Below are 25316 nucleotides of genomic sequence, written 5' to 3'. Positions count from 1 at the left end.
GTGATCTCTCTCTGTCTGCAGTTTTTATGGCCAAAAAGATCACCCTGAACTTGTCTGACATATACTTAATCACTTAATGGCAGCTCGAGATTGGCGACGACCAACCGTTCACTTGGTGTGTCCCGCCCTTTCGTTTGTTCCCAACACTATATGCCTCAAACTGTACTTTTTAATTGTTCTTTTCCACACAGAACTATAGCAGAGCACAAGTTACTGGTAGACTTTGACACATCAAGTTAATTGCTGTTTGGATCGCCTCAGAAACTCTTGGGTCATCATTTCTAGACCAGAGTTTAGGAGGTGTGAAGCCAGCAGCCGCGCTAAAGGGATCTCGTCACGTATCGAATTGCCAACAAATGTAAAACTCAACGGCTCAACCCAAGCCCGCATTTCTGTGGTGTCTCAGTGGCTGGTCCCAGTCATATATGGAAGCCTATTTCCAATGTCACGGCCGGCGTAATTCGTTCACCACGTGCACATGTCCATCAGTGTAATCGGCCCCTGTGGAGCGGTGAGGGGGAGTTCGCGCGGGGCCGCCGCTGTGGCGCAGGCATGCCGCTTGGCCCCGGGTGCCGTGGAATAGGATCAGCAGTGCAGACATTGTTTCATAGCACTGGAGCCCAAACGTTGTAATTATATCTCTGCTACAAATCACCCATGGAATACTGTGGCTTTGTGCTGCTCTGAATGCTGTATTAAGGGCATGAAGTTCTCCTACAGTATGTTTGTTTTACTTTACTGAATTCGCTGCAAATGGTTTTAGAGGTGCTCCGTGACGCAATCTTGATAATGTGTAGTGTTACTGAAGGCTGTTTATTTGTTAATGGCTGGTTTGTTAGGAGACTCTGTGTGTGGTCAACTGTGATGATACGATAATGATATGATGAAAGTTCCCTCCCGTTTTCAGTTGTGTTTGACTTGAAAAATGAGTTGTTGTTGATGCAGTAACGGCTAATCCACAGTCCTAAGTGCCAAGGCAAAAAATTTTTGTGATATCAGGGCCAATTTATTCATTTAAAAAATGTATAGTCATAAGTCATACAGACAATACCTTAAATACACATATTCCATGATTAGCAAGTTTTTAATTTCTAAAAACATATATTAAGTATAAAATGTGAGGATATCATATTGAATAAATAATCTGATTAATAGTTAATTTCTTAAAAATTCACATAATTTAATTAAATTTTTTAATAAAAAGAAAAAAATATATATTTGGAGCAACATTTCCCAAATCAAAGTCATGTGGTGCAACCAATATAATATACACATACTTTCTCAAAAACAATGTTTTTTTTTATTAATTCGTAATGGTGTTTTGAATTTTTTTTAAACTATATTAAAAAATAAAGGGAAAATATGATTTTTTTTTACCTGATAGTTACACCCCATGACATTTTGAGAGTCATTAAATTCAAACTTTTCTTGAAAATGGAATAAAAGTAAAAGAAAGAAAAAAACGTTTTTAAACAACTATAAACACAAAATGAGTACATTTCTAAGAATGTGTCAGATACATTTTAAAGTTGTCTTTTGTTGTATTACAGCATCGTTGCCTTTGTTATAAAACCTGCCTTTTTGGAAATCTCTGCTTCTGCTTATAATTTTTCTCATTTCTTTTTGTTCCACCATGTACCATTTCCAGGTCAAAGTGATGATGCGTATCTGTCCATCTCTGGGGGTTGTGGATTCATCGGAGTCCATGTCCTTTCTGAAGGTGGACACTCGTAAGAAACAACTGACCCTCTACGATCCTTCAGTCAACACACAGCCCACCTCAGTGCATAGACGCGCAGTGCTGCCCGCCCCAAAGATGTTTGCCTTCGATGCTGTTTTTTCCCAAGATGCCTCTCAAGTAAGAGCTACTGTGAAGATGCTATCATTTAGTCTGCATTTCCCTTTGAGTTTTGAAGTGAAAACATTTTGTTAGTGTCAAGAAGATATTTGAGAAGCACACAGCCACACACACACACACATTCTTTTCAGGGCATGGGGCTTAATGCAAAAAGGCCTGTTTTGAAACACCACCGTTCTTCAAAGTATGAGTCCAACAGCTGTTTCTTTAAGTATAGAAAATAGTTTGAATTCCAGACTTGCATATCTAGCAGCTCATTCACAGTTCATTATCTGTTCTCCAAAGCTGCAATGGCATCCATCTTAAGATAAGTGGCTAACAAATGGACACAAATAGGGAAGAGAAACTTCAGGAGACACACAAACTTGAAGATGATTAAGTGTGAACAATTTAGATTTGACATAGAGCTACTTCAAGACTAATAAGGTTGTCATCTTGAAGTACTTATGTGAAGAGCCTAGTCAGAACTCGCAATTGTGAGAAAAAAAGTTAGAATTGTGAGATAAAAAGTCACACTTCTTTTTTTTTTCACACGTCTTTTTTTCTCACCACTTTATATCACGTAATTCTGACTTTATGTCACGGTATTCTTACTTTATATCTCACAATTCTGACTTTATATCACGCAATTCTGACTTTTTATCTCGCAATTCTGACTTTATATCACGCAATTCTGACTTTATATCTCGCATTTCTGAGTTTATATCTCGCAATTCTGACTTTTTATCTCGCAATTCTGACTTTATATCACGCATTTCTGAGTTTATATCTCGCAATTCTGACTTTATATCACGCAATTCTGACTTTATATCACGCAATTCTGACTTTATATCACGCAATTCTGACTTTTTATCTCGCAATTCTGACTATATCTCGCAATTCTGACTTTTTATCTCGCAATTCTGACTTTATATTTCGCATTTCTGAGTTTATATCTCGCAATTCTGACTTTATATCTCGCATTTCTGAGTTTATATCTCGCAATTCTGACTTTGTATCACGCAATTCTGACTTTATATCACGCAATTCTGACTTTATATCACGCAATTCTGACTTTTTATCTCGCAATTCTGACTTTATATCTCGCAATTCTGACTTTATATCTCGCAATTCTGACTTTATATCACGCAATTCTGACTTTATATCTCGCATTTCTGACTTTTTATTTCGCAATTCTGACTTTATATCTCGCAATTCTGACTTTTTATCTCGCAATTCTGACTTTATATCTCGCATTTCTGAGTTTATATCTCGCAATTCTGACTTTATATCTCGCATTTCTGAGTTTATATCTCACAATTCTGACTTTATATCACGCAATTCTGACTTTTTATCTCGCAATTCTGACTTTATATCACGCAATTCTGACTTTTTATCTTGCAATTCTGACTTTATATCACGCAATTCTGACTTTATATCTCGCATTTCTGACTTTTTATCTCGCAATTCTGACTTTATATCACGCAATTCTAACTTTTTATCTCGCAATTCTGACTTTATATCACGCAATTCTGACTTTATATCTCGCAATTCTGACTTTATATCTCGCAATTCTGACTTTTTATCTCGCAATTCTGACTTTATATCTCGCATTTCTGAGTTTATATCTCGCAATTCTGACTTTATATCACGCAATTCTGACTTTATATCTCGCATTTCTGAGTTTATATCTCGCAATTCTGACTTTATATCACGCAATTCTGACTTTTTATCTCGCAATTCTGACTTTATATCTCGCAATTCTGACTTTTTATCTCGCAATTCTGACTTTATATCTCGCATTTCTGAGTTTATATCTCGCAATTCTGACTTTATATCACGCAATTCTGACTTTATATCTCGCAATTCTGACTTTATATCTCGCAATTCTGACTTTATATCACGCAATTCTGACTTTATATCACGCAATTCTGACTTTATATCTCGCAATTCTGACTTTATATCACGCAATTCTGACTTTATATCACGCAATTCTGACTTTATATCACGCAATTCTGACTTTTTATCTTGCAATTCTGACTTTATATCTCGCAATTCTGACTTTTTATCTCGCAATTCTGACTTTATATCTCGCATTTCTGAGTTTATATCTCGCAATTCTGACTTTATATCTCACAATTCTGACTTTATATCACGCAATTCTGACTTTATATCACGCAATTCTGACTTTATATCACGCAATTCTGACTTTATATCACGCAATTCTGACTTTTTATCTTGCAATTCTGACTTTATATCTCGCAATTCTGACTTTTTATCTCGCAATTCTGACTTTATATCTCGCATTTCTGAGTTTATATCTCGCAATTCTGACTTTATATCTCACAATTCTGACTTTATATCACGCAATTCTGACTTTATATCACGCAATTCTGACTTTTTATCTCGCAATTCTGACTTTATATCACGCAATTTTGACTTTATATCTCGCAATTCTGACTTTATATCTCGCAATTCTGACTTTATATCTCGCATTTCTGAGTTTATATCTCGCAATTCTGACTTTATATCTCGCAATTCTGACTTTATATCACGCAATTCTGAATATATCTCACAATTCTGACTTTATATCTCGCAATTGCAACTTTATTTCTCACAATTCTGACTTCATATCTCACAATTATTTATTTATTTATTTTTTTTAATTTAGTGGTGGAAATAAGCTTCCATACAGTACCAGCCCAGTGAAGTAGTGTAACTGTAAATCCTTCAAGTCTAACGTGTGTGGTTTAGTGAGAGCATGGGGACATATTTCTTAGCAAAGCACTGAGCTGTTGTTCTGTCTTTTGTGAGAATGCGTGTATGTGTGTGTGTTATGATGTATGGGAGGAAATTGCTGCAGTCCCAAATTGTCTCCAGGGACTTGGGCTAGTGGAACAGATTGTAGCGTTATGGCCGCACAGTGCAGCCAGTGTAAAGCCCCACATGTCTGATGAATCTGTGATGAGGAGCTGCCTCGTTGATGCTTTCTGTGGTTTTCTTTTGCTAGTGAAAAAAATCAATGATCTCCGGATCAAAGAAAAGATTAGGTACTTTTCTTCCCTGCCAAAAAAAGGTTTGGTTACATTTCACAGCTCAACTGAATGTTAAAAACCAATCTAAGACTAAGATGTGCACTGTTGATTAAATAAACAGTTCTTAAGACACCGTCTTAACATAGTGGCTAAGTTTATGCAACTGATCCCCAGGTCTAAAATTAATACTGACCAAGCAAGCAAATTAACTTTGGTGAGTAAATAAAACCAGTTGGCTGTTATTGAAAACTGCAGTCTCGTACATGTGATCTAGCATGTCTACTTGGTTTTTATCTATACCACCACAAAATGTTGGACCCTGTTGACTTTATTCATTGCTGACTTGCTAAATAATGATGCCATGGGTTAACTGATCAGAATACCAGATCTGAGTGTTAAGTGTTAAAAACTGTTTCCCACAGGCTGAAGTTTGCTCAGGGACTGTGGCTGAAGTTATTCAATCAGTGGTCAACGGAGCTGATGGGTGTATTTTCTGCTTCGGTCATGTCAAAGTCGGTAAGTTGGAATTTAACTGAATATGACAGACACTGATCTTGCACTTCACAGATTGCAAGACACTTAGGGCCAGATTCACCAAAAAGGCAAATTAGCGTGAGAACGTAATTCCAAAAAAGCGCAGATGGGAGTGGAAAGTTCTGTGTGTGATGGTGACAACGCACAAATTAAAGAACACAGACACAGCCGATTCATTTCCATAATGACCAGCGCAATCTATCAAGAGCAGAGCAAATTAGCAATTATGTTTTTTTTTTTTTTTTGGGTGGTAAATAATGCCGCAAATAGCAGTAAATTGACGAGCGCAAACCTTAGTAAATCACCTGGCATGATTCATTTAAATATTCTCCTCCCAAAAAAACTCACAAATGCGAAAGCAATAAGGTCAGCCGCAAAAATAACTGTCCACACCTTTTCAGCACTAGTTTTTCACGCCATGTCTTTAGTCAATCCTGAAAGTAGCCAAAAGAGGGTTTGTGCTGGAGCAAGCTGTTTGTAAATGGCCCTTGTATCTAATATTAAGGCTGAAGAAAAGTTTTTCTTTTCAGAAATGGCAAGTGTGGGGCATTCAAGTGTGTGTGTGTGTTTGTATGAGAGCCTCGAGGCCAGAGAGTGTAATTAAAAGCTGACTAATCGACCCTCACAGTAGACTGTACTATTGCCAATTATGCTTGTAAGACATTTCAATGGCTTCCTCATTATTTACTACATGTGGTCTCAGCGCTTAAGCATTATTTATGACTCTTTTAAAGCAGGACTGTCCATATGGAACAGTATTCATCTCTTTTTTTTATGTATATAAATTATTTTCTAAACCATGTGTGTGTTTTTAAACTTCTATAATGTGACATGTACTGTATACAAACCATATCTTTTAAAGAATGAAATTACACTCCAAACCAGATGCAATTAAGTAAGATTTGGTAATTTATTGACACTTGATGCAAAAATTGCCCTGCAGTCACAGCCAATCATGTTTGATGACTATGTGGAGCTTGATTTTGGACCAATTCGATTTTTGGGTTGGTCCAACTAGCATGACGCAGGAGAATAGAAACCAAGTTGACAAAACGCAGTGTTATCTATCACATTTGCAATTGATGTAAGATTTGTTGAGGCCAGGTTTGATGAAATAAAGTGTCTGTATAAGTACAGCAAAAACGAATTGACGCATTTACTATTTCCGACTCATCAGATTCTGTTCAAGTACTAATAATGTGTGATGAAATCAGTAGTAGAAATACCTGTACTTGAAACAGCTCATTGAGTGCTCATCATCATCTTGGCTGAATCAACAGCTTTCTCTCTCTCTCTCTCTCTCTCTCTCACCAGGCAAGACATACACCATGATTGGCACAGACAGCTCCATGCAGGGCCTTGGCATTGCGCCCTGTGCCATCTCCTGGCTGTTCAAGCTCATCAACGAGCGCAAGGAGAAGACGGGCACGCGATTCTCTGTAAGGGTGTCAGCCGTGGAAATCTACGGCAAGGACGAGAGCCTGCAGGACCTGCTTTCTGATGTCCCCACGGGCAGTCTGCAGGACGGCCAGTCGCCTGGGGTCTACCTGCGTGAGGACCCCATCTGTGGCACACAGGTCAGTAACTTGATGTCAACTGTACAGTAGCTGCTTGTTCCTGATGAAGCGCTCCCAGTCTTGCTTGTTATCTATTAAGTGAAAATAAACTGTTGTTGCCAATTTGTTGCTGATTTTCAGTGATTGAAGGTAACATGTGGAGGGCAGGGAGGGAAATGGCAATTATACCGCCTATATATGAAGAGTTCAGATGCAAAAGCCTCTAAATGCCATTTGAAATTTTCTTCTAGAATGATCATTTTTATCAAGCTTGTATATTTAAGTTCAATGATTTCACTTAAATGGCAATGATAATTACCTATTAATTGTTATTTAAGTGAAATTACTGAACTTAAATATACAAGTTTGATAAAAATCATCATTAAAGAAGAAAATTTCAAATGGCATTTAGAGGCTTTTGCATCTGAACTCTTCATATACACAATACAAATAAATGAAAGCAAATGTGTGGAGACAAAAACAACAACACAAAATAAAATAAATAAAAAAACAGCAATAATTGTTGCATATCCATTGACAAGGCTGTAAGTACAGTTTGGAAATGACAAAATTGACATGGTTTTTGGCAGTTATTATTATACAAATGTATTATACATTTTATATTAATGTTTTTTGGTCAATTTTGTTTTGTCAAGTTTTGTTATATATTTTAATATTTTAAATCTTTGTTTTGTCATGTTTTAATTTTTATTATACAGTAAAACATTTTTTTATGCATTCTTGCTAATAAGTTTTAATTTCTGTAAAAAAAAAAAAAAAAGCAGTAAGCAGCTTACTGGCACCATTCTTTTGAACAGTATATTTTGTGCTGTAAAAAAACATACAATGAAAAATAAATAATTAAAATAATATAAATAACATTTATAAAATATATTTTATATTTATTATATTATAATAGAATATGTTATAATTATCTAACATTTTACAATATAAAAATATGTTTTATATTATATATATATATATATATATATATATATATATATGTATGTATGTATTTTATTTCACAGTATAAAAATTATGAAACAAAATATATACAGCATGCTGGTTTCAGGTCAGTAAGTATTTTGTTTTCAAAAAAATGAATAATTTTATTCAGTATGCAATTAAATGCACATATATTTTATAGATTTATCTTACTAGACAGTAGAGAGCATTTTTGGAGAGAGAGTGGGGAATAAGATCATTGTATCATTTTTTTCTGTCAGGTGAGCAGTTTTCATAGGTTTTCACTGCACCTCACTTATTACAGAATATTCTTAGCTGATTTTAATCACAAAATCTCAAATTAAAGTCCAGGTGTTGTGGTGGTGTTTTTTACTCAGGATCCATCTGGGTGAGCTGCTGCTCTGTTTCTCCCTCCCCCTCTTACCTTCTACTGGAAGGGGGTAAATATCAGGAGGGGGTACTAGGTAGTGTTTGGGGGTAGGTAAGAGGGTAGTTAAAAGCCCTGCCAGGTGTTGGCATCAGATGTTGTTTTTTTTGGGGGTCCATATGAAGCAGCACATCAAAGACTGCCTAGAGGCCTATGAAGTTCAAATCTGGGGAGTGGGCCTATCCGCCCATCACTTCTCCCAGCATTCTCTTCTCTTTTTAGTTTTAGAGTGGCTCGTTGGCCACAGGCGGTTGGCGAGGACTGCTGGAAAGTGCCCGCTATTTTTCTAAAGGAACCTGCTTTTGATGGCCGCTTTTTGAAATATACGACTGATTAAGTCAGTGTTTTGTCACATTGAAGATATTTAAGCATAGCAGGAAAATCAAGGAAGAAAGTCCAGTTGTCCAGAATTCAGCCTAATTGCTCGTTTCCTTGAAGAAGACCATGAAAGTGCCCAACACATGTTTCATCTTATTTTTTCCATCAGTCTTTCCGCAGGATCAGAGATGCTGCCCTCTGCCCTCTTTATCCAGCACTCTCTCTCATCAGTAATCCTACTCCCTCTATGCGTGTGTTAGTTTCCTTGATTGCCCCAGAGACTCTATTTAATTGCATAGAACTGGGTAGAGAGGCTCAGTTATCTTGGTCTCCTCCTTCGTCAACTCCAACTAGGGATGAGCTTTGCTTACGACAACAGACTGAAAAATAGTACAGTTTGAAATTTACACTTTAAGATTAAATATGACCTTTAAAAATGACTTCAATGGTTTATGTAGTCATAATAATACCTGTTAAAGGACAACTCCGGCGCAAAATGAACCTTTGGTCTAATTGCACATTGTTACCTATTCAACCGTTCTCTGAGATGTTTTTTGATGATTGCCGAATCTAAATAGTTTTATCTATAAAAACAGTTTAGCCTATAACGCTAGTATAACGCTAGTCTATAGGGCATAGAGTAATGACAAATAAAAATCGCTTTTTATTACCACTAACAAGGCTCTAAATAGCCCCACAGTACCACGGTAGCACAATAAGGATCCCTACATTCAAAACGAAGCATTGAGAACTTTGTCAGTGTCCATACCGTTTAATAAGAAGATATTTTATACACACAGTCAACTTCACGAATACAGGAAGAAGCCATCTTTGAAAAATAGTCTCTACCAGTCGATCTACGAACGCTGATCCAAGTGCGCTGAACTGTGCAGAATCTTATATGGTCCATTGTTTCCGGAAGAAACACAAACACGAACCATTTTCTTCTCTTTAATATGTACATGTTGCCTACTGTTCGCGCTCACATTATCACTTTATTCACATCTCACCAGCGCACTTGGATCGGCGTTCGTAGATCGACTGGTAGAGACTATTTTTCAAAGATGGCTTCTTCCTGTATTCGTGAAGTTGACTGTGTGTATAAAATATCTTCTTATTGAACTGTATGGACACTGACAAAGTTCTCAATGCTTCGGTTTGAATGTAGGGATCCTTATTGTGCTACCGTGTTACTGTGGGGCTATTTAGAGCCTTGTTAGTGGTAATAAAAAGCGATTTTTATTTGTCATTACTCTATGCCCTATAGACTAGCGTTATACTAGCATTATAGGCTAAACTGTTTTTATAGATAAAACTATTTAGATTCGGCAATCATGAAAAAAAATCTCAGATAACGGTTGACTAGGTAACAATGTGTAATTAGACCAAATGTTCATTTTGCGCCGGAGTTGTCCTTTAAGGCCCTTGTACACTGAGTCTGAAATTTTCGTTTGCGTTTTTTTTTTTTGTATTCGTGATTTGGTGGCTCTGAATTGTCAAAACACCATTCAAACTGCTTGCTACGGATGCGAAAAACACAGAAAATCGAACATGATTATTTTTTTTTTTATGGTGGACGAAAGTTTCGGAGGCAGTGTGCAAGCGTGATTGACATAACGTGAGGTTGTATTTATTTTTTAATGTGCAAAAATTTCGGAAGTGAATTTCCGTAATTTTTTGTAAAAAAAAAAAAAGCTGTAAATTACTGTAATATTCCATTGTATATATTCCATATGATATGGAATATTCAAATTGCTGGCAATATCAATATTCCATATGATAATTCATAGATTTTATATACAAAAGCATAACTTTTAACAGTATTTTACTGTTAAAATGTCTGGTAATTTAGGCCCTGTTTACACCTGGTGTTAAGATGCGTTTTGGGCGATCGGATCACAATTAGACGAGGCAGACACATTCTCGTTTACACCTGGTGTTTTAATTCATCTCTATTGTCCATTTTCAACCACTTCTGTCCTGATGTCTTTGAGGGGAGGATGATCTATTAGCGGGTAAATGCAGTGTTGTAGTCGAGACCACCTCACTCGAGTCCGAGTCGACACCGAGACCAGAGAGAGTCGAGTCCGAGTCAAGACCGAGTCCATAGAGAGTCGAGTCCGAGACCAGAGACGGTCGAGTCCGAGTCGAGACCGAGACCAGTGAGGGTTGATTACCTAATTTACTTTTATTTACTTAGAGAAATCCTTTTTTTTTTTTTTTACTGAATTTACTTAGAGTTTAATAAATCAGTTTAGGGTAAAAAGGCCACATAGTAGGTGGTGTTAAAAGTAATTTTATTACAATTTGTCATGCGCAGTTGCGCACTAGAAAATCACCAATCACTGGGCGTGTCAATCAATTTAAAGAAATATTTTATTAACATACATTAATAATCATGAAAAATATTTTGAATTGAACTCGAGTGGACTCGGGAATAATTCCGAGTCCTAAAAAAAAAATGTTCGAGTACGAGTCAATTCCGAGTCCAAATGGACACGAGTCCATGACAAGACCAAGACCATTAAAATATGGTCTCGAGACCGAGTCCGAGACGAGTCCGAGTCTCGAGTACTACAACAGTGGGTAAATGTATGGGTTTTCTTCCAGATCTTTCTAACTAATGGACAAAACAAGCTCATGCAATTTACATATAGACGCACCAAAGACAACTTAAAACCACAGAGAGCAGCAGCTTTCATGTCAGCTCTGACAGCCGCAAGATCACGCCGAACGCTGCGAGTGTGTGTTAGAAATCAGGAATGGTGAGAGAACATTGTGCTTGGTACGTTTTTCGTCTTCAAACCAGACTTGGTGTCTACAACTGACAAAATTGAATTCCCGTCTAGATGTTTACACGGGAGAGCAGGTGGTCTTTTGTGGCTGTTCGAACGCAATCGACCGAATGAATGCGTTCATGGAAGTTCAACTACATCTGGAAGTGGTCTAAAGTGGACAGAATAAATCCCACACTTACTCACACATAGACTTCAACATCCTTTTCATCTTTCAGCTCCAGAACCAGAGCGAGTTAAGGGCTCCCACTGCGGAGAAGGCCGCCCTGTTTCTTGACGCCGCCATCGCAGCACGGAGCACTAACCGGCCGGATGCGGATGAGGAAGACCGGCGCAACTCGCACATGCTGTTCACCTTACACATCTATCAGTACCGCATGGAGAAGAGCGGCAAGGGTGGAAGTAAGTCTTGTGTGAAACGATACTGCTACTTTTGAAGCCTGCTCTAAATCGATCATACTCAGTCTAGTCTAATTTCTTCTCCTCCTCCTCATTTACCCAGTGAAAGGAAAAAATGCATCTCAAGCTTATTAATGTAATAGCTGTGATATTACAGGCCAAATCAGAGAGTTACCAGAATCCCTTCAATTTTCCTCTCGCTCCATCGTAGTAGGAGGGAAATCAATCATGTCTGCTTTGACCACTTCATTAAACTTTAATGGGAATTTTAACAGAGAGTAATAATTCATGAGCAGCTAACAGCTCTAATCATAGTCGAGGTACCTGTCACTACGCCGTCGCGGTGCTAATTTGCATAGGTAAATACAGTGTTGGTCACTGCCTTCAAAGCATCTTTGAATGGCTTCATCAAGTCTTCTGATTTTAAAATCGCAAAGGGTAGACAAAAACGGCTAGGAATGGAGTAAATAGGTTATTCCTGCTATTCACAAACATAGTAATATAGTGTTTCAAGGTCTAACATTTCTCTGTAATAACAGTGTATTGTCATTTTACCCTTTGTCATTGTGTATTCTGTGTTGTGTGTTCTGCCATTGTGTTTGAACAAGTCTGTTATTCTTACTAGTAGTTGTTTGCTAGAGGATATACTCATCGGAACGTAAAGCATGCATTTAACCTGTTGTTACTCCAAGTGTACATCAACTGTCTGATATATTCATAAGGCAAATAATGAGTAGACAGCACATCACAGGCTCATATGTGTATTTCTGTCTCATGTTATGCATAGTTTGAATATAGGTGTTTATCTAGGCCAGGTTGATCTGTCTTTGAATCATAGTGGGCTCCGCAACTCACTCATGAATAAATCACACACAGTCTCGTCAGCCGCAGGTCTTCTCTGGGGGTGTTTATTAATATGTCTGTGCATTTGCCACTCCTCACTCTGCCTGACACAACCCCAGTGTCATCGGCGTGGTATAACCACACTGGCAGCATTTCAAACTGTCAGGGATATCGGTAATGAGTGGGGTTGACAGTGTATTTTTATCATCCATTACAAGGATGACTAAGCTGGTATTTTTACCAAATGAGATATTACCTCTCATTTCTCTCTCTTTTCCCTCCAGTGTCTGGTGGTAGGAGCAGATTGCATCTGATTGACTTGGGAAGCTGCGAGAAGGTGCTTTGTAAGAGTAGGGACGCAGGAGGAGGTCTGTGTCTGTCTCTCACTGCTTTGGGAAATGTCATACTGGCTTTGGCCAACGGAGCCAAACACGTTCCATACAGGTAAGAAAACGTAAATAAGATATTGAAATGGGTCATGTTGCTTAAAATGTGTAGATATGGTGCTAGCATCTTTAGTATAATTAGTTTTTTCTACTAGTAATCAATATTGACAATATTGACAATCTTCCAAGTGGGATATTGCATAAAATATAAGATATTTTTATAATGTCAAATACATCACTTATGCAGGTATGGCCATTAGCAGAATGTTCATGATGATTCTGAGTATGTGCTTGGATCTGTCACGTTTAAATATAATATGTAATGCTGAAGCATTTGAGCACATAATGAAAGATGCCAGCAACAAGCTTGAACCTGTGATCTTTGTGTTGACAGGTTTATTGTCTGACTGATGCACTGCTGTTTATCTGTATTTTGTTGAGATCATAGATGATGTGCTCATAAATCAGGCATCTCTTTTTGAAATAAAAACTGATGCCTTTTCAGGATCACATGTACCTTATTTCTCGCCTTTCTAAAACCTATGCACATTTGGAAGAATTGCAATATAGACATTTTTGTAGCTTTTTGATTAATATCATTGGCAGAAGAGTTTAGTGAACCTTTCGATGGCTCTGCACTTTTAGAGAACATTTAACGGCCAGGCTCCTTCAGTATTTGAGTAAACGGCTCACTTTCTGCTGACAATCTATCAACCTGTGTTTATGCTGACAATGAAAATGTGTTTTTCTAGGGATAGCAAGCTCACAATGTTACTGCGAGATTCCTTGGGGAACATCAACTGTAGGACAACCATGATTGCTCACATCTCTGACTCCCCTGCCAATTATGCTGAGTCTCTTACCACCATTCAGCTGGCCTCCCGAATCCATCGTATGAGGAAAAAGAAATCCAAGGTAACTTTTTAGAACTAGAATTCAAGAAATGACTAGAATCAAATTTTATATATGTTTTATACAAACAAAATCTTTTTAGAGATAAAAAATATATAAATATGTTTAGTGAATATTAACAGCAACAATGATTAAGATTATAATTGAGTGAATAGAAAAAGTCACATGATGTATTGACCTTGAGGTAGTCCTGCAACAGCTAAATGGTTTTGAAAACTGTTTACTATATAATTAAGCAGTCATATTTTTGTCTTGGGATTTGTATAGCACTTGCCCTAGCACAGTCAATGCATCAGCTGCTTATTATTTTTTTAATGTTTTATTTCGGTGTTGTCTTTGTCAAGTATGCATCAAGTTCTTCTGGAGGGGAGAGTTCCTGTGATGAGGGAAGGATCCGTCGACCACCACATTTGCGGCCCTTCCATCCCCGGACTGTGGCCCTTGACCCAGATCTACCACCATTCCTCAGTGATCCTGACTATTCTTCAAGCAGCGAGCAATCATGCGACACTGTAATTTATGTTGGCCCTGGTGGTGCTTCCATCTCAGATCGAGAGCTTAGTGACAATGAAGGACCACCTGCCTTTGTTCCCATCATCCCTTCTCTTAACCGTAAGCAACGAGGGAAAGAAGGGCCAGTCGACCATGATCACTTCAAATGTAACACCTTTGCTGAGCTCCAGGAGCGATTAGAATGTATTGATGGTAGTGAGGAACCTACAGCCTTTGTTGGAGAATCTGGAGAAAATTCTGAAAGCCCTAAAATGGACCGTAGTGCAACCAAGTTGAAAGAAGGCTCTAGTTGCATTTCAGTTTCTCCCAAGACTCCTACCAAAGCACTCTCATCAACACAGGACAGCATATCCCAAAAGTCAATTTATGTGGCCAATAAACTGCCCAGCAGTCCAAAACACAAATTAGAACATCCCAAATTGGAAAGTGCCCAATCATACAAAGATCTCAGAGACATGTCTGAGAGTGTGTGTAGGACAAGTGCAGATGGTGAAAAGGTGCAAATGGATACTGGATCCCTATGTTCTCCAGGAAAACCAATAGTCTCCCAAAACTCAGAGCCTGTGGTTAGGGAAAAGGTTTTTTTCAATAAAAAGTTACCCAAGCCTGCTCCCCCACCGCCACAACAAAGAGACTACGGCAAGGTCAATATTGAGACTGAAGAAAAGTCTGCCACAAGGATACCACCAATTGGGATGAGCCATCAAAAGATAGGTGATTCAAATGGGAACTCACCTGTCAAAGTCCATCATCTTAATCCTAGGAGTCCTGGAGAAATGAGGTCCAATCTTAGGGAGAGGTGCATGGAGAAGGACATATTGAGGACAACTGTAACCCTCAAACAGCCAGTGGAGCTAAACGGAGAGGATGAGCTTGTATTCACTCTTGTGGAAGAGTTGTCAATTGGTAGCATTGTGGACAATGGGAGGCCCTCAAGTATTGTGAGTTTCAATAGTGATTGCTCATTACAGGCCCTTGCCTCAGGGTCACGACCAGTAAGCATCATTAGTAGCATCAATGATGAGTTTGATGCCTATACATGCAATGTTGGTACCTCTGAGGCAAACATTAAAATGGTGGCTCCATTACAGGATAAAACATTTGCTTCGCTTGGCAGTCGTGGTTCTTCTATCACTTCATGGCTCAGTGAAGTAAGTGTCTGTACTCTGGAGAGTGAAGGTGCCCAATCAGCAGATGTATTTCTCCCTCAAGGTACTCATACTGGTCTAGATACCAGTTTCTACCTTGATTCGTTAAGCATGTTCCAAAGCAGCCCTCAAAAGCAACCCAAGAACTCTTTGAATGACAGTGGCTGTAGCTTCTCAGATTTGGACAGCGACAGTGCTGTATCAAGCAAACTTTCACTTAGCAACTGCCCATCTTCTCCAGAGGCCCCACAACTATCTGCCAAAAATTTGCCAAAACTTGCAAAGGCAAATACCATTCATTTAGCTGATCCCAAGTCCTTTCAAGAATCTCAAGTTGTCCAGTGTAGTCCTTCCAGGAAATTAAAACCTACCTCATCTATAGCCTATAGTAGCAGTATCAGTGGAACCAGCTCCAGTAGCAACTGGAGACGTGAGCCACCTAGGCAAGACTGCATCCCAGATGCATGGCACCGAGTAGATAGCTCATTGGAGTCGTCTTTAACTTCTAACTCAAGTTCTTCGTCCAGACTGGTGAAAAATGGAATGAGTGGAATTCCTGCAAGAAAAGCAGGTACAAGCAGCAGTGTACCTCGAATGCCCAAAACACTGGGGTCAAACCCGTCCCAAAGGGTGGTGGACGGATGTGAAAAAACCAGCAACAACAGGAAAATGGAGTCCCCAAGCAGGATGCCACAGCTCAGACGAGGTGCAACAACGCTTGGAATAGTTCCGGTCATCCATCCGTCCATTGATGTCAAGCTTGCGCAAGATATTGTTTCCTCAACAAGCAATTTGAAGTTCTCCTCATTAGGAAAAAGTGGAAAAGCAAGCAAGCAAGAGGAGAGCATGTCAAAACCTGGAAATGTATCACCACCTCCACCTCCAGTTCGCAAATCCAGTTTGGATCAAAAGAATCGAATCCTGTTTCCCTCAAGTGCCTTAAAGTCTGCTTATGATGCAGGAAAGTCTTTAGCACCAAGGGCCACAGGTTTAGAGGATGACATTGATACTTGCTCTAGGGTTGATTCAAATAGTTTAAGAGCATCTAACTTAAAGGCAGAACATAGTTTGATAAAAGCAACCTCCAGTCTCAAATCTAGAGGAGCTAGAAGTGACACAGGACAGCTTTATGGGAGCCAGATATCTCTAGACCGATGTGACAGTTTATCCTCTTTGGGGTCTAAACCTGCTCTTAGTCGAGAGAACAGTGGTGCTAGTCTCAATAGCAAGTCAAGCAAGTCTGTCAGTAGGTTTGGTTCACCTGTTTCCACCTCTTCCCCAATTGCTACCTCTCCTCCTTCTTGTATAAACCCAGTAAGCACTGTTAAAAATGGAATTGTCAAAGGCAGCCTTAATGCAAGACCAATACCTGCTAATGCCAACAAAGCTCGTACATTATCTGCAAACAACTCCAAAGCCCTTAGCTCATCCACTAAGTCTCTTGTGGCACCTGCAACAAGGAATGCCAACCTTCCACCTTCAGGAAAGACTGGGTTACCTCGAGCAACAGTAGGATGCAATGGTAAATCCACAAGAGGAACTATCATGGGTACCAAGCAAGCAATGAGGGCAGCAAACAGTCGTGTTAGTGAGTTGGCATTGGGCAACACTTCTGGGAAACATACTAGGGGCTCAGGTGATTCAGACAGTGGCAATGACAGTGGAGTGAACCTTAACGATGACAAGCATACCCCAATCCCCATTCTTCCATCTCCATATAGTAAGATTACAGCCCCAAGAAGACCTCAGCGCTACAGCAGTGGGCATGGAAGTGATAACAGTAGTGTGTTAAGTGGGGAGTTGCCTCCTGCTATGGGACGAACTGCCCTTTTCTACCATAGTGGAGGGAGCAGTGGATACGAAAGCATGATCCGTGACAGTGAAGCTACTGGTAGTGCTTCTTCAGCCCATGACTCTATGAGTGAAAGTGGGATGTCCTCCTCTGGTCGCACAAGGATCTCCAAAGCACCCAAGAAGAGGTCAAATGGTGAGTAGCACCTGTTGTTTTCTATGAAGACATCAAGCATTTGATTAAGGGTATATTGCTTTTGTACTTTTTATAAATGCCTGTCATGGATTGCGCTATACTGAAGTCCACACGACTCTTTCTGAGAGCTAATCTGGCAATGAAACGGTGACATTTTATTACAGTTTTATTGTATAAATACGTGCCCATTTAAGAGTTAATTCTAGCATCTGCTCATCACATGCAGTTTAGTAGGTTTGAATATCCATCCAGACTACATCATCATAGTTATAAAAGCCATCAAGCCATCACCCAGCCATCTTTTTAACTACTCTTTTTTTCTCATTTAGTTTTGCAATGTTTCAGTGTGCCAATTACATTTGAACTTGAAAGATAATGTATTTACTTTGTCTATTCATGGATCAGGCCTCCAGAGGCGGCGCCTCATCCCAGCTCCCTTACCGGACACCTCTTCCCTGGGGAAGTCTGGGACCACGGGCCAGTGGGTGGACCTTCCCCCTATGACCGGACCATTGAAAGAGCCTTTTGAGATCAAAGTGTATGAAATTGATGACGTGGAGCGGCTTCAGCGTCGAAGACAGGAGAAGACAGATGAGGTTAGAATGGGATTTCTGGGTGGGGTTTTTTTTAGAAACTGAGATCTGGTGAGATCCAGTTAAGTGCATTCATATTTAACTTAAGACTTTTCTCATGGGACTGTAAAATATGTGAGAAATGTTTCATCTTAAAGTGAAAAGTTAAAATGTAAATTGACTATGTATTATAAGTTTGCACAGTGCATAACAGAGATGTCCGATACCAATTTTTACCAAAGTAGCTTTCCAAAGATTGCTTTGATCTAGGTTGGGTTAGATTGTCTAATCTAAAGAGCAATATGCTTTATGTATCATATTCAAACTCTATACATCGAATGAAGATTTTGGCTCTTTGCTTCTTATGAAAAGTATAATGATAATGTTAGGGTTAGTACGTATGCTAGTAGAAGATTGGTTTTGAAGATTGGCTTTTTTGGTTACATTTGAAACACTGGAGGGATGAAAAGCAGTTAACTATCAAGAATTAATTAGTTTGGGGTAAAACTGCAGGAGAGAAATTCTGTAGTAAAATAATCTGTTATCATTTCTATGATTAAATCAGCAGGGTGAAGTTATCAAATAGATTTAAGAAGATGATCCTCAGTTTGTCTGTCAGTGTTTTTTTAAGGCCAGTTGGTATTGTGCCTGGTTATTGTAGCATTATTGTTGTATGTTGTTTATCTCCACTTAGTATAGATTCTTACATCCTTTTCCTCTTTGTCACAACAGTCAATTCAGGATGTTAAGAAGGTATATTCAATAATTGGCATAAATGTTGCTCGATTGTGTAAGTGAACCAGACTGTAACGGGAGAGAGCTTATCCTTCCATTACAATGCCTGAAATATATCACCATATTGTTATAGTACTGTACCCTATGGTTCTTTTGTGCAGCAAATGTCATGGAAAGGTTAAAGCAATTTAAGGAATCAGCATTCTTCTTCTAATCAATCCCAACAACACAGTGAAATGCAGTCTCACTCGATAAGACCAAAATAATTTTACCTCATTTTTACAGTCAAAAAAAGTATGTGGCATGGAACTGTAAGTGATGTCCAACGTCTGTCCACAGGGCCTGATGTATTTTAACACTAAATTGAAGGTTCTTGAGAAACGACAGCTGCAAATCAGAGATCTCACAGCCAAGCATAAAACTCTGAAAGAAGAGTTGGAGGACACCAAGTCTAGACTAATGATGGATTCCAGCAAGTGGATAGGAGAGTGTAAGTATTATATCTTTACACTAGTTTGGACACACTAACTTGTGACTGGTAGTGCTTCCAGTAGTCCTACTAGTAATACTTCCAGTCCATTTCGTGACATAACTGTGTTTTGGTTTGTTTCACAGTCGAGGTGGATGAGGATTTGGATCAGGAGTCGCAGGAGTACTTCGAGGCATTGGAGCAGGCTACGGCTGAACTGGAATACTGCGTCAACCTATGCAAGTCTCGCGTCATGATGGTGACCTGCTTCGATATTCGGGTAGCATCTGACGTGCAGGAAGGGCCGCGAGAAGTTGAGGTTTAAGAACGTGATGTGGTGATCGATGAAAACGATGGAGGAAGACAGGACCCCGGATGTCTGAAAGGAAGGATAAATGATAATGAAATGTAGCAGCCGGTCCAGTGATTCCAAGAAAACTCATGGATCAATGGAATAGCTTCATAAAAAGATGGAAAACTAAATTCTGCATGAAGTAGGAACTTATTATCTTCTGGAGAAGACAAAACTGTTCTGGTTAAATGCAGTGCCTCATAACAAACACGGAATAGACTTGCTCAAAACGAAAGCCAACAAGCTTTGATGCGTTTGACGCATTTCCTTACCCAAAGGAAAAAGAAGAATCATTCTCACTTACCGAAGAGTTATTCAACCACGCCACAAAGTGCCTTTTTCATATGACTGTTTTGTACATTTGTTGTCAATCATTATTTTTTCTACCGGTGCTAGTGCTATGACCAGCATACTCAAGCCGAACCATTTTTTATTTTTATTTTATTGCATTGTATAGTGTATTTATATGAACTTACGGTGTGTGAAATATCATTTTGGGTGCAAAAGGAGAGCAATAAGCTGAACTTCCATGCTTTGCCTTTGCCTCCTGAACTATCACCTCTGTCGGCATATTGTTATTAAACCTTTTGAGCCTTATGTTGTATTTGTAGTTTCTGTCGGAGTGTTTTTCTATCTCTCAAAGGTCTTTTTAAGGAACACAGTATCACTCGGCAATTGACAGTCATACTGTATGTGATGCAAGCCAGGTTTCATTTAAGTGTTGTGTTTGGTTTCCTTGGCTCCAAACCTTTCAAACTGTACCGATAATGGATGCATATGCACCTTTAACATATTTATTTCCCAGAGAATCCTATAGGCGATTTGAATTGGTACTACGTTTGCTAAGCCACGTTGAATGTACATTAAAGCATTTTAATGAACAGCACAAAAATTCCCAAGAATTGAAATCTTTAGCATTGTTATTGGTTCTTATCACATAAATACATGCAAGTCAGTGTCACTGTTATACCTGCGATGGATGCATGTTCCTAGAGAGGTGCAATCTATTAAAATGCAGATTGGCCTCTTGTTCTTGTTTACTTTAAATAGACACTTTGGCAAAGGGCATTCATTAGTGTAACCTCACATGTCTAGCTCGGCCTTTCTCGGGAGACACACTGTGTGCTGCATTAAAAGAGCTGTGGTTGCGATTAAAGAGGGGTGAGGTGACATTTGTGCGGTACAGGAAGGACTCTTTTCCATAACTTTTCAGATAACAGCATCCTAAAAGTAACCATAAAAATATCTGATGAGATTTTAAACACTGTGGCCCGCTCAATGGCGTATTAGATGCTAAAATACACCTTTTTTTATAGACTAAGGGAACGTTGATGCTGTCATACAAATATTGACTTACAGTCCATGTCTTCAATCGTTAATAAAGTCCGGTTCATGATGCATTGCAGTTTTTTAACTACACTGTGGATGTATATCCAAGCCTTAGACCTATGCATCCATGTAATCATGGTCTTGAACAAACAACCTCAGCAACTGCAACATTAAGCATTTAGCACAAATGGCTAGCCTTCACAAGATCGATTATCAATATTTTCAGCCCATTGTGCTGTTTAATAACTGTAAAAGACCACCTGCATTTCTCTGATGTCAAAGACGCCATTACAGAACTTTGCTGGTAAAAGTGATTCAGTGTTTTGTAGCTGCCAGAATGACTTTGCTGTTATTTGTCTATCAAAGGCCACGAATGACCTTTAGATCTCATTTGACATTTAAGAAAATCAAAACCTTTTCTTGGATTTATTTACCTTTATAAACACTCTCAGGCCCTTTTTCAAGATGCTGCGTGAGATTTGTATTTTTTTCTAGAGTTTATTCTTCATCTTTGAATTTTGTATTGATTATGCTGGCATTCACTACACTTTATGAACATGGGTTTAAAAGACACCAAACTGAAACTTTTTTTTGTGCTTTGTTTTTGAATGAAAGCTGACAATGTATGTTGCGTCATGTTTCATATCAAATCATATTTTCTAACTTTTTGTTTGTTTGTTTGTTTTGTAAAGAATTTTTCTGACCCTCTGTATAAATGTATTATATGGCAGCTTGGGATAACACTGTTTTTCTTGTGAATAAAAATGTCCTTCTTATTTGTCTTTGTCTGTCCATTTCTTTGAAACGTTTCTACAGTATGCGTCTGGAATATTTAGTTCATCATTAAGATAAAAAACTTGATTACAGTCTCAATTATTAGATTGTATGAAGAAAATGTTAAAGTTCTGCACCCTCGTGTCATTCCAAACCTGTAAGACTTTCGTTCATCTTCGAAACACAAATGAAGATATTTTTATATGATGAACAGACTGAATTTAGGCTTTTATTCACATACAAACCTTCATCAAATCATTTGAGTACATATAAAACACTGATATAATACTTAAAATTTGTATTACATGTTTTCAGTATTTTTCTTAAGCTATCAGGTCTGCAATCTCATCAGTCATTGGACAAAATATTTGGCACATTGCAAAGCAGCATGACTGTTACACTCATAGACTGTGTCTGAATGATCAGATCAACAATGCATCCCTCACAGTTTCTTTGCAAATAAAGAACACTTGTGTTACAGTATGTTCCATATTTACATCGTTATTATTATGAAATGCCTTTCAAATATGGTAAATGTCAAGGACAAACCCATGGCTAAACTAAACTAATATATCTGCCAGAAGTTGTTTAGTTCTGTTTCGAAGTATTGAGCCTTATTAAATCATAAATAGTCTGAGTAATTAATACACACAAAGCTGAAATCCAATCCAATGCCGAGCTGCTATTAAAAACACACTGGAATTCTAGTTTACAAATCAATCACCCCAGTTTCGTTGGTAAACACAGCGAGACGCAGAACTATATAAAGAATGAGGGACATGTCAGCAGTCCACAGGTGTTGGAGATAAATATATAGAAAGTGACGAGCTGTGTGTGTAGCACAGCACAGATTCACACAAAAACACATTCACATGCGTTGAACATGGTCCTCGACACCTGCTCTGATTTCCACACACGCATACTCTATTTGATTGGTCGTCGTACACACAAACGCAGAACGCACGTCCACGGGAGTGATTACTGCGAAAAGCACAGCTCTTGCAATTTACCACCCAAACAATCTAAGATAACAATTTGGTTGTGTATGGTTCAGGTATTTTTCAATTCGAAAAGACTCAAGGCCATCTTTTAAAATAAAATGCAGGTCTTTAACCAAGCCGCACAGCATGCTAATGCTAGCAGGTTACATTGTGCATATGTTGACATCTCCCTGGGCCCATAATTCCCTCACCCTTTCTGTCTTCATTCCACTGAAAGCAGCAGTAATGATTTGGCTATTGTGTTGGAGCAGCTGGTCACTGTATCGCTAATCAAATCTGTAGCCTTTAGCCTAGCGAGCCCTGAGTGCTTTTTGACGGCAGGAAAGAGCGCCAAATCACTCCAATGACAATGATTAGAATGTACACACTATTTATTCAGGGACACTGATGTGTATTTTTGTGCCAGTTATTGCTGGTATAATCACCATAACTGGGAGTGACTATAGGGCTGTAGTTTCTGGGCATGTTACCACAGAATTTTTTGATACTTTAAAGCTTATGTCTCATCTGTTCAAAATCAATTTAAAGGGATAGTCTACTTACAATGTCATCGGGCAGGCCTACATTATTCTCAACTTCATGTCGTTCCAAACACGAATACTTTCCACATCTCTCATCAAAGCTATCATTTTGCGTCAGATAGTTTGGAAGTTGAATGAACTTGTCCTGATTGATTGAAATATTTGTGTTAAAGGGATAGTTCACCCAAAAATGAACATTTTGTCATCATTAACCTATGAGTTTCTTTCTTCTGTTGAACACAAAGATATTTTGAAGAATGTTGGTAAGCAGACAGTTGACAGCACCCATTGACTTCCATAGTAGGGGAAAAATACTAAGGGAGTCAGTGGCTACTGTAAACTGCTGGTTTCCAAGATTCTTCAAAATAGCTCTTTTGTGTTCAACAGAAGAAAGAAACTCATACAGGTTTGTAGAAACCTAGTAAGAGTTAGTAAGCAATGACAAAATGTTCATTTTTGGGTGAACTGTCCCTTTAAGATTCTTAAAATCTGAGAGTGTGAATGACCCCATTTTAATTTGGGCCTTATCAATTTAAATTCTATTTGAAAAAGTTGTGACCTACAGTTACTTCATTTCAATATTGTGATGTATTTTCAAGTGAAACTTAAACTGAGTGGGTTTAACGCTCATTGCCATCACAGTAGACTCACGGTTGGAAGGAAGTGGTTAAGGATGTTCTGTTAAACTGACGTCTTCAGGGAAGGAATGCCAAGGGGAATACAATTTTCAGATTTTGACGAAAGATTACGGAGACAAACAATGTGGATTAACTTAGTTCCACGGATTAATTGACTGTGAACGAAGTAAAAAGAGGCATATTTTGATTTCATGGATTTCATTTGAATTCAGGGGCCATTTACACAACAGTATTTTCCTCCAAAAAAACTGAAAACTGTTTATGTGTTTTGGTTGTTCATTTACACGACAACAGCGTCTTTGGGTGCCTAAAAAAATCTCCCATTATCGTCAAAAATGCTAATTTATTAAACTGGTGACGTCAAGTTATAAGTTTCGGATTATTCAACGCTATCTCACGACCAATTCGTACAAATTCGTACGAGTGATTAAAAAGTGGCTAATTCGTACTAATTCATACGACCTCACTTGTACGAATTCATATGATTTGTCTAAACCCACGTGTTGGGTAGGTTTAGGGGCGGGGTCAGGGGTAGGTCATTCATACGAATTCATACGAATTGGCCAACTCGTAAAATATGTACAATTTAGCAAAAAATGAGGTTGTACGAATTGTTGCGAATTAGCCACCTCGTAAAATTCGTACGAATTGCCGTGAGATCGGGTTGGATTATTTCTTTACAAAGTGTCATCTCCAACTACTGGCCTGACATGAAAAATACAGCGTGTTTAGTCGTTTTTTTGGGATCTGTGTGAATGGGGATCATTTTGACAACGTTTGTCGTCTGTATACGAAATACGCAAAGGAATAACGTTTTTGCTCATGTCTTTAAATGTTATATTTTGATTTGACAATTTTTTTGATCATATTATTGTGATATACTGTTAAACTTAGACTATTACATTAATATGTCAAAACATATAATCTCGGGCTGATTTTAAAATGAAAACTCATTTTTTTCTCATGTGATTATTAAAACTTAAATTATGTTATTATTAGCTTATGCAAAAGCACAGGTATGCAAAATATAGCAAGTATTTGTGTACTGTTGCAAAAGTATAAAAGGTGACAGCCACACATGAATATAAGAGGTGGTGAAAAACTGTGCCTGCAAACCTAGTGTGTAGGCAACACAATATTTCCTTGTTTTTTACTGCATTTTCAGCAGGTACCAGATGACAGTACCCTCAAGATAGTAGAAATCACATTTGTCGCATTCATGTCATATTTCCTGTTGAGTTTATATCTATTCATGCTCATGCATTATTA

At 38.4% G+C, this 25316-nt stretch overlaps 1 protein-coding gene across 3 annotated transcripts in view; it reads left to right on the top strand.

The window, feature by feature from the left end:
• kif26ab (kinesin family member 26Ab) overlaps positions 1–21889 on the top strand; it is a 99266-nt gene extending 77377 nt beyond the window's left edge. For all 3 annotated transcript variants that reach the window (XM_089120520.1, XM_039667001.2, XM_039667011.2), the window contains 10 exons: positions 1649–1858; positions 5295–5388; positions 6721–6983; positions 11687–11870; positions 12995–13154; positions 13849–14011; positions 14353–17656; positions 18062–18252; positions 19303–19453; positions 19579–21889. In XM_089120520.1, coding sequence (XP_088976646.1) covers positions 1649–1858; positions 5295–5388; positions 6721–6983; positions 11687–11870; positions 12995–13154; positions 13849–14011; positions 14353–17656; positions 18062–18252; positions 19303–19453; positions 19579–19757 — 4899 coding nt within the window. In that variant the 3' untranslated portion in view covers positions 19758–21889. The remainder of the gene's footprint in view (positions 1–1648; positions 1859–5294; positions 5389–6720; positions 6984–11686; positions 11871–12994; positions 13155–13848; positions 14012–14352; positions 17657–18061; positions 18253–19302; positions 19454–19578) is intronic.
• The last annotated feature ends 3427 nt before the right edge of the window (positions 21890–25316 follow it).

This window comes from Pimephales promelas, chromosome 15 (assembly GCF_988280905.1).
Source record: "Pimephales promelas chromosome 15, fPimPro1.hap1.1, whole genome shotgun sequence".
NCBI classification, from domain to species: domain Eukaryota; kingdom Metazoa; phylum Chordata; class Actinopteri; order Cypriniformes; family Leuciscidae; genus Pimephales; species Pimephales promelas.
Note: the sequence above shows the minus strand (reverse complement) of the source record. Positions and strands in the feature narration are given on the sequence as shown.